The sequence below is a fragment of the Camellia sinensis genome, chromosome 5, assembly GCF_055761805.1.
Source record: "Camellia sinensis isolate YWXY chromosome 5, ASM5576180v1, whole genome shotgun sequence".
In the NCBI taxonomy this organism is placed as follows: Eukaryota; Viridiplantae; Streptophyta; class Magnoliopsida; order Ericales; family Theaceae; genus Camellia; species Camellia sinensis.
Window position 1 is genome coordinate 126,874,242 of NC_138965.1, and position 10,150 is coordinate 126,884,391.

Genomic DNA, 10,150 nt, shown 5'->3' on the forward strand with positions numbered 1-10,150 from the left:
TAAATAAATTTTCTTAATTTTTTAACTAATAATGGTAGATGGTCAGAAAAAATATAGCTCGAACGACTCATAACACTCAAAAAGACGTCATTTTAAATATAAAACGACGTTATTTTGACACATTCAAACCATTCGAGTCACGAGGGCCACCAAATATTTTCCTATTTTAATCTCATATTTTAGTAAAAAAATTAAAAAATTAATTAAAATAGCAGGTTTCTAAACGAGGCCGCTGCTACAGGGCACCACCACATAGAAGCTTCATCTTGAAGGAAGGTCAACTGTAGAAATCACAGGGAGAGAGAGAGAGAGAAGCCAATCAAAAGAAGAGTTCTAGAGAGAGAAGCGAATCAATAAATCAAGAGAGAGAGTAATGGAATCCGCTATGACTATACGTTTGTACGTAAGTTGACGAAATTCAATATATATATATATATCGCAGTCTTGTTCTAGTGCAATGTCTATATAGGCTCAAGACAAACAATCTCTTTCCAGCATAGTCATACCTACAGATAGACTTCTCAGACCTTTTGGTTCGTTGCTTACATTGTTTCAAATTGATTACGAAAATTTAAGTGATTGTGAGAGCATTTTCTCTTCGAATTTTCAGGAACTGTAGGGTTTCTGTTTCTGATCGAAGAAGAACAGACAAAGGGAGAGAAATAAACATTCTGAGCATATATATATAGGTGAATTTCGATTCAGAGTGTTTTCTCTTGAAATTGGTTCAGAAAATTTGAGGGATTGTGAGAGTATCTTCTCTTCGAATTTTCAGAAACTGTAGGGTTTCTGATCGAAGAAGAGCAGAGGAAGAGTGAGAAACAGACACTTTGAGCATATATGTGTGTGTGTGTGTGCTCGTGCGTGCGTGTGTGTGAATTTCGATTCAGAGTGTTTTCTCTGAAATTGTCGTTGTAGAGAGAGAGAGAGAGAGAGATTCAGAGACTAGCGAGAGGAAGACATTGGAATTTTCAAATTATTGTTTGTTTCGGAGATATTTCTCTTAAAATCGTTTTTTAGAGAGAGGGACAGGGTTATAGAGAACGAAAGAGAGAGAGACTTTGAGCGTTTGTATATGAATTTCGATAGGTGTCTTTTCTCTTGAACTTATCGTTGTAGAGAGAGAGAGAGAGAGAGAGAGTTTCAGAGATTAGAGAGAGAAAGACATTGGAATTGATTCTTGTTTCAGAGCTATTTCTCTTAGAATCTTCTTTTAGAGTGGAAGAGGGGTTAGAGAAATATGGGGGAATAGAACTCATTTCAGCTGTGAATTTGAAGTTATCAGAGAGAGAGAGAGAGAGAGAGAGAATTGGAATTGGTTTGTGGGAGGAATTGAAGAATTTCAATGGCTGTGGTGAGTCCTATGCCGGTGATTCCACAACAGATCAATCCAACAAGATGCCCTGAGATTGGAATCACGGGAATGATGGCAAGTGGGAGTGAAATCGTTGAAGAACCACCAGTGCAAGCTGTCGAAGATGTGATATATGTTGCGGTGGGAAAGGAGCTGAATGAGGGCAAATCAAATCTGTTATGGACACTGCACAACTCAGGAGGAAGGAAGATATGCATCCTTTTTGTTCACAAACCTGCGAAGAGAATTCCCTCCTCGAGTAAATTCTTGCTACATTTCCTCCATACATATGTGTTACTTTGTTCATGAATTTTCGTTGACTCGAAAAATTGATATAGTTTTGTCTCTTGGTTACTGTGGGAACAAATTCCGATTCACCTAAACAATTTTAAGTCTTGCCAAATTATACCCAATTCTTGATTTTGCCTCTATATACTGATTTCTCTTTGACTTGCTATTTAATTTGTTTGTAGGTTTATTAAATGTTAACAATTAACATAAATTATTATGTAAAGCCAAGTGCAGTTTATGGAGATCATTCTTTCCACTTTTACACCACGTTTACACGGACAGAAGAATATCTAAATAAGAGATAATCTGCACTCCATTGTTTTCATTCTAGTGTTACATGATAAATTCTGATATCTCAATCTCTTAGATGAGTTACTATCTGCCAGTAGACTGCTTTAGTTTGAAAATTGAGTTGCAATGCTTGTACAGCATATATAATCTTCTATATACATATATTACCTCTTCTTTTTTTTCTTGGATGAGCACATAATCATGATTCTTGTTCATCCAGGATGTTGTGAGCATGGACTAGTTAAAAATGGATATTAATCTAGCTGAGCCAAAAAACAGAAAAGAAAAGAAGAGGATATTATTATTGATAAAAGAAAGTGGATATTAAAAGCATCTTGTATTTCTTTGTCAATATTAGATCCCTGGTCATCTTCAAATTTGTGATTGGCCAATGCAAATTGGTTCTGAAGTGTTTTTTTCACTATTTAAAACGAGTACAATTTGTTGCAGTATTTATAAGATTTTTTTCTCCTCGTAATCTTTTATTACAAAAAAGTGACTGTTTATTTAACAAACAGGGGGAGTGTATTCATTTAGTTGTTTCTTGTTTTTTTATTTTTCTGCCAATGATCCTTTCTTTTGATTCTCCTCCCCACTTTCTCTTTCCCCCATCGTGCATTTTATTTATATCGCTTACGTTGTGTGCAGTTTGCAGCTTTTTGTTTTTTTTTTTTTTGTGGATTTTATTTGTTATTTTACAGAGATGGTTTTTTGTTCACTACCTAAACATGAATATTTTTATTTTTATTTTCTTTTTGGTTGGCAGTGGGCACAAAGTTTCCAGTAAGCCAAGTGGAAGAATGGCAAGTCCGGGCATACCGAGAAATTGAGAGGCAAGATATGAACAAGCTTCTACATGAGTACAGGATGTTCTGTGACCGAGCGGGGGTATTATTTCTCTTCTTTTCTTTCAATACATGTAACCTTTTTTAATTATATGCTTCCGTGAACTTGATATCATGCACCAGAACAAATTGGTTTTTATTTTTTATTTTTGACAATATATAAAATATTGAAGCTGATTTTACCATAAGAACCAATTACAATGGTTATCTATGTTGGATTTTGAAGCTTTCAGATTTATGCTTGAAAATAGCTCCAAGCTACTAACTTGATACTCAAACTTAGGACTTCCTTTGTCCCATGATCAGTGCACTTGCTGAACATTCTTTGTATTTTTGCATTCTTTACATTTTATCTAGGTACGCGCAGATGTACTACATATTGAAAGGGACTCTGTTGAGAAGGGGATTGTGGAACTCGTATCTCAGCATCAGATCAGGAGGCTTGTTATGGGAGCAGTGGCACACAAGCATTATTCAAAGTACAAACCACATAGAGACATTTAATTTATTTTTTCATCTTCATCTTCTTTACAAATGGTTTTATTGCCCATTTCTTGCTTTGGGTTATATTCGTCAACATAGCACTTACCCTGAATACTGGCTCTGGATGATTCTTCTCATATTGCGAGTGTTTGTTCCTGTGACATAGATAAATGGTTCTTTGCTCCTCACCTGACAAGCTGTGTCATTTTTAGAAGTCCACGTAGAGCAAAACAATTGGGTATGCTCACTAAAGGGGTGGTGATTGATTTAGTTGATCTATTCATTTGGGTCTTCTTCTTCCCTGTTCTCCCTATTCTTGGAACAAGAGAGTTGGGAAATTGCCTGTGATAAAATGAATCACAGTGGTTCAGCTGAAAATAGTAAATAATTATGTTTTTATTGGGTATTACATACAGGCCATTAAGTATCTTGTGTTGCACTTATATGCTAAAATTGGTGACCTTATAGATAGCCTTTAACATTGCAGGAAAATGATGGAGCCAAAATCCAAGAAAGCCATCTATGTGCGCTTACAAGCTCCTATTTCTTGTTACATTTGGTTTATCTGTAAAGGGAACCTCGTCCACACAAGGTATGGTTCGCATTTTTGTTTTTACAACTCAACTAAACAAAGTCAGTCTTGTAAAGACACTCTCAGTTCCAATGTTTTTGGTTTTTAAAATTCTGTGATTTTTACCGAGGATCTAGTTTAAGAAAAAAAATATATGATAGATAAGAAGATATCCGACTTCATGGAGAAGCTTTTAAGCCTTCTTAACCTCTGCATGGAGCACCTTCGTATGATCACAACATCCTCAATCAATTATTGCAGAGAAAGCTTCTGAGTTCTGCCTACTACTACTATTCTTCCCTTGTCACTGATTTAATGATTCTTGAACCATCATTTCTTTCTCACTGTTGTAATTGCTAATGCATGTTCCATATCTAAATAGGAAAGCTAGATTGGGGGGAGTCAGTGTGGAGGTCGCATTTCTGACACAACAAGCGAGTTCAAACACTGAGATTGGACAATCTGGTTCTTGGAGATCACGGTCTGTTTCAGAAGTGCAGAATGATCAACAAAAGCTCATTAGTTTAGATCCAGACTATCGTAGAGTAAGGTCCGACGTTCGTGGGATGACAGTCTCAGCTTTCTCCCCAAAAGGCTCTGGAGGGGTAACTCCTCGCAACAGGCTAAATACAAAAGGGAACATTAATGAATTGGATGGAATTCCTAGGAGTTCTCTGAATTCGCATTTTTCGTTCTGTTCTGCTGGTAACATGGATGACAATTCAGCTTTGACCTTACCTGCAAGAACTGAGGGCGAAATGGAGTCACACGACATGCATCATTTGAAGGATGATCATCGGCACACATCTCCTTCTAGTGTCCTGGTACGTAGAAGGCTTTTATTATGCAGCTAGCATATCCGTAAACTGTGTTTTAGATGTTATGAGCTCATTTGACTTGAATCTCAAGCATCAGAAAATTAATCAAGTGACTCAACCCTTTGAAATTTTAATTCTGGTAAGTTCTGACTGGTTCATATCATGACTTTAGCATGAAGGAGGTATGAATGTCGGACCATATGATCAGCTTAAGCAAGCTATGGCAGAGGAAGAAAATTCCAGACGACAAGCCTTTGAGCAGTCAGTGAGGCGTAGGAAAGCTGAAAAGGATGCCATTGATGCTTTCCGCAGAGTAAACTTCTAGCTACTATGCGTTCTATTATTTTCTTTCTGGTGGTCAGATGTGGAATACACAATGAAGATTTGGTTTTTTTCTTACTTACCATAGATGTCCTAGTTAGGAGAAATTACGTGAAAGAAATGTGATGTCTACCTCTTGTATATTAGAATGGTCAACATATTATGTACTTTTTGTGTTCAACTCTCATATGATTTTTGACCATCTTCTGGATGGGAAGACAGAAAAAAATCTAAGAGCACAATGCATTGAGCTCTTTTGTGATTAATTTCTTTGAAATGGCCACTTGGTTTTTTAATTAAGACTATTGCTTATGTGGTCTTCCTTCTGAAAAAATGGGTATTTATTTCACAATCTGGTTTGGTGATCTGTTGAACCACATGAGAGAGTACACATCACCCTTGATCACAGTACGATTGTTTGGATCTTGGATTTGGGGAGGGATTTGTGGAAGGAAAGGAAATGTGAAGGGAATCCTTTTCCTTTCCCTTCCCAAATCCTAGATCCAAACACAGCCCCTGTGTTTTACATGTGTAATGTCATGACTGAGTGTTGAAAACATCAGTGATCTTTATACAAATTGCCAATATGCAGGCTAAAACATCAGAAGGAACATACACTGGGGAATTGAAACAGAGAAGAGAAATTGAGGAAACATTAGAAAGGGAAAAAGAAGAACTTGAAAAGATGAAGCAGCAGGTAGATGAAGTCAGGGAAGAATTTCGTATTGCGCTGGAACAGAAATCATCTATGGAGAATCAAATTGCAAACTCTGACCAGATTGTACAGGAGTTGGAACAGAAGATGTTCTCCGCTGTGGAACTCTTGCAAAAGTATAAGAAGGAACAAGATGAATTGCAGTTGGATCGTGACAACGCACTCAAAGCTGCTGAGGAAATGAGGAAAAAACAATCAGAAAAGGCTTCAAACACACTTATGCCTAATCTTTTCTCAGAGTTCTCTTTCTCTGAAATCGAAGAAGCAACTAACAATTTTGACCCGTCCTTGAAGATTGGGGAAGGGGGTTATGGAAGTATTTATAAGGGTCTCCTTCATCACACTCAAGTGGCTGTAAAGATGCTTCACTCTCATAGCTTGCAAGGTCCCTCAGAATTTCAACAAGAGGTAATATGATTGGTTCTTATTCTCTTATTGATATTAATTATATTAATTCGTTTGAGTCATATATTTACAGAGCTCGAGGGTCATAATTATCATGTAAGTAGGAGTTTGTATCATTGCCTGCAGAATTATACTATTTCATTCTGCTGTGCCAGAATTTGATAGAATTGTTTGTGGTTGTGGACCTGTGGCTGTGGTGCATTTAGTAAATTACCTTATATCGAATGATTGGGATCAATGACTCAATCAAACAAATGGAACTCTAATTGTGGGTTATCACTCAATATTTTCTGGCTTTTAATTGGTTCACAATCCAGTAGATCCCAAGTTGTAGATTTATTGGGCATATATGTTGCCTGAAATTATAGTATTACTTCTTCTCTTCAAAAAGTTGCTCTTGTGTTTGCCACTCGTGTCCTTACCTGATCACAGTTTCACCATTTGCCAAAGGACCTTCACAAATCATGTGGAGGGCATGTCTTGCATGAAAACTTACAAGTTATATATAGAGATATATTTTTTTGCTGATGGAAAACTTGCTAGTTATAGATTGTTAGTTCTGTATGTTCTGTGAAAATTTTCACTGGCAATGCATTCTTCAAAAGAAATTTTGATTTATGTTGTTTATGTTATTGTGGTGGATCTTTTTTTGTACACTAAATGATCTGTATTGAGATTCTGGGAAAATTAACTAGTGAAACTAAGAGAATTGTTTTGGGTGCACAAATAGTAAACAGTTTATCCTGCCTTTCACACTAATATTTTTCTCAGCATATTCTGTCTAGATGCTTGCATGTCGTAGTTGTATCTATTACTCTATAGTTTTTAGACGATTTGGTAAGTATCTGAATTTTTCTTTGGTGTCTATTGATTTTATTTAGGTCAATATTTTGACTAAATTGAGGCACCCAAACCTTGTAACTCTCATTGGAGCCTGCCCAGAAGCTTGGATTCTTGTATACGAATATCTACCTAATGGAAGCCTCGAAGACAGACTGAGCTGCAGAGACAACACTCCCCCACTGTCCTGGCAAACTCGAATCCGTATTGCAACAGAGCTGTGTTCTGTTCTTATCTTCCTTCATTCTTGTAGTCCCAATAAAATAGTACATAGTGATCTGAAACCTGCCAATATTCTTCTAGATGCCAACAACGTGAGCAAACTCAGTGACTTTGGAATATGCCGTGTGATTTCCCAAAATGAATTCTCAAACAATAACGTGACCGCATGTTGCAGAACTGACCCAAAGGGCACGTTTGCATACATGGATCCTGAATTTCTTGTAACAGGAGAGCTTACCCCAAAGTCAGATGTCTATTCTTTTGGAATCATATTATTGAGGTTGTTGACTGGAAGAACAGCCTTGGGGATAATCCAGGAAGTGCAATGTGCATTAGATAAAGGGAATTTGAAAGAACTGTTAGATCCTACAGCTGGGGACTGGCCATTTGTGAAAGCGAAACAATTGACTCACTTGGCAATGAGGTGTTGTGAGACGAAACGTAGGAACCGGCCAGACATCACCTCGGATGTGTGGAGGGTTCTTGAACCAATGAGGGCTTCGTGTGGAGCATCATCGTTCCGGATGAGCTCCGAAGAGCAATCCCAGATTCCACCATATTTTATTTGTCCCATTTTTCAGGTATGTTATGTCCATTGCTTCTTCATTTATTTGTTTATTTGGAAAATTTTCAAATTACTTCTTTTAGCTTACATAGCCCAACATCAGCTTTATCACTGACAACAATTTGCAAATTACTTCTTTTATCACTGACAGCTTTATCATGATTCTCATTCCATGATTAAAAAAATTCTTGATATTTTGCTGGCTAATTAATGGAATTCCCTAATTTTGTCTACCACTAATATATATACTAGTGGAGAATTCTATTCGCGCACCATACTTTATCTCAATACATGCCATTTGTGTTGTTCGGATATCAACTTCTAAACAAACAAAAACCAATTATTCGAACAAAAATCTCGTTCAATAGTTGATATCCAAACATTTGTATTATGTTCGGAAGTAGATATCCAAACATTTGTATTTTGTTCGAGAGTTGGTGTCTGAACGACACAAATAGTGTGTACTGAGATAAATTGTGGTGTGAAAATAGAATCACCCTATACTAGCGGAGCCAGTATGGGCCTTGGAGGGTCAAGTGCCCCTCATTTTTTTTAAAGTTACACTTTTAGCTATAGTTTTGTAAATATATTTCAATTTGCCCCCCTTTAAAATTATATATATGTCCTTGTTTCTGAAAACCTTTTTTTTCCCTCCTTTTTTTTTTCAACAAAACCCTTGTATTTTAATAATTCTATTTTTTTTATTTATTTAGCTATGAAGTTCCTTATATATTTCACCTTCTATATATGTAGGACTTCTTTACTCTTTGCTCAATTTCTTTCATTTTTCTTTGCCCTGCCTCATTTTTTCCTATACCACTATAAATTAGAAGAAATTTTGATTGGTTATGGCTAGGTGTTGAATTGTTCCGAAAATGTAAGTGTGAATCTAGGGAAAAGCTACTATGTGCACTTTTCTTGGGGTGCATACGGTATGCACCTTACGAAAAAATTTAACTTTTATTACAAAATGTTTACCTTTTGTCACAAAAAGAACAACTTTTTTCTTCACAAAAAATATGACTTTTTTATTCTTACAAAAAGCATCACTTTTATCATAAAAAGTACGACTTAAGTCATACATAACTTTTAGGTGCACATTATAACTTCACGTTTCATAACTTTCATCATAAAAATCGTTACTTTCATCACAAAAAATTTGTAAGTTTCATCACAAAAATCTTATCTTCTCTTACAATGTGTAAGGGCACATTGTAGCATTTTTCTGTGAATCTATACACATTTATGCATGTTCGGCAAAATTTGTAGACACTTAAATCATACAATATGGATAGCAAATTAGCCTAATTGGGTAAATAACTTGTACCTTTGTTTGTTTGTGCATTTGAAAATTCTATATATTTGTATCTATTTAAATGTCCCCTCTGAATTAATTTCTTGGCTGCAGCGCTGTGTATATATATGATCATATCATTCTGACGAAGTATTCAGATGTGCTTTTCTGGGTTGATGATGTGATGGTTAAAAGATGTTTGTTTTGTTGTCTTTGAACTCTTGCAGGAAATCATGCAAGATCCTCATGTGGCAGCTGATGGATATACTTATGAATTGGAGGCTTTGAGAGGATGGCTCGACAGTGGTCTTGACACTTCACCAATGACAGATCACAAGCTGCCACACTGCAATCTTGTGCCCAACCGCGCTCTCCGTGCTGCAATCCAGGAGTGGCTGCAACAGTAATGATGACAAGTAGTATTCATTTTCAAGTTTTGTCTAGCAGGTTTTCCATAGCCTATTTTCTTTTCTTTTTGGTTAATTTTATTTATTGGATCTTCTACTTTGCATCAGCATCATACTGTCATGTATAGAAAATAGTACAGATATACTTGCTCTATGTATATATATGCAGTGTCTTACATATTTTTTTAATGATAGCATCTAGTTTTGTCCTTTAGACAGATTTAGACTTTGGTTTTGAGGTAAATGATTCCTGATTACTTAAATGGGAACATGATTCTTGATTATCTACTCCGGCTAGATACCAATGTCTCAGACCGAGCTAGAATTTGATCCCCACACTCTTTCGTATGGATCTCATAAGATTTGAAAAGATAAATGTGTCCATAATATTTAAAATCTTATCATTTTTCATGAAAAGTTCTAACCAAGCCGAACCCTTGAATAATATTGACACTTGAATTTTGTTCTTAGTAATTTGATTATTGATAATAAAAATTTCGTTGTTTTTCTTTGATTTCTTTTATCCAAACATTGTCTACATGTTTGTGGGACTCATCTTGGGTCATTGCACAGTAACGCACCACAGTTGGGCATCTCCTTGCCAGTTATATTCCGTAAGAACGGTGATTTTCAAATCAAAACTGGCTTGTCCAATTCAAACTGAACATGCTTTTGGCTTGAATTTTGTTTTGCGCATCATTTTTTTTTTCTTTTTCCAATTCATTTTT

General features: G+C 36.0%; 1 protein-coding gene across 2 annotated transcripts; it reads left to right on the forward strand.

The window, feature by feature from the left end:
- Positions 1-231: 231 nt before the first annotated feature.
- On the forward strand, positions 232-9,640 carry LOC114294942 (U-box domain-containing protein 33). 2 transcript variants are annotated; one of them, XM_082869760.1, is made up of 10 exons: positions 248-403; positions 611-1,613; positions 2,703-2,824; positions 3,139-3,260; positions 3,752-3,856; positions 4,218-4,659; positions 4,826-4,966; positions 5,567-6,097; positions 6,976-7,737; positions 9,243-9,640. In XM_082869760.1, the coding sequence occupies exons 2-10, from the start codon at positions 1,346-1,348 to the stop codon at positions 9,420-9,422; spliced, it is 2,673 nt and encodes an 890-aa protein (XP_082725886.1). In that variant the 5' UTR covers positions 248-403; positions 611-1,345; the 3' UTR covers positions 9,423-9,640. The 2 variants fall into 2 exon arrangements, with proteins under 2 accessions (XP_082725885.1, XP_082725886.1); XM_082869759.1 differs by having other exon boundaries at positions 232-1,613.
- Positions 9,641-10,150: the final 510 nt, after the last annotated feature.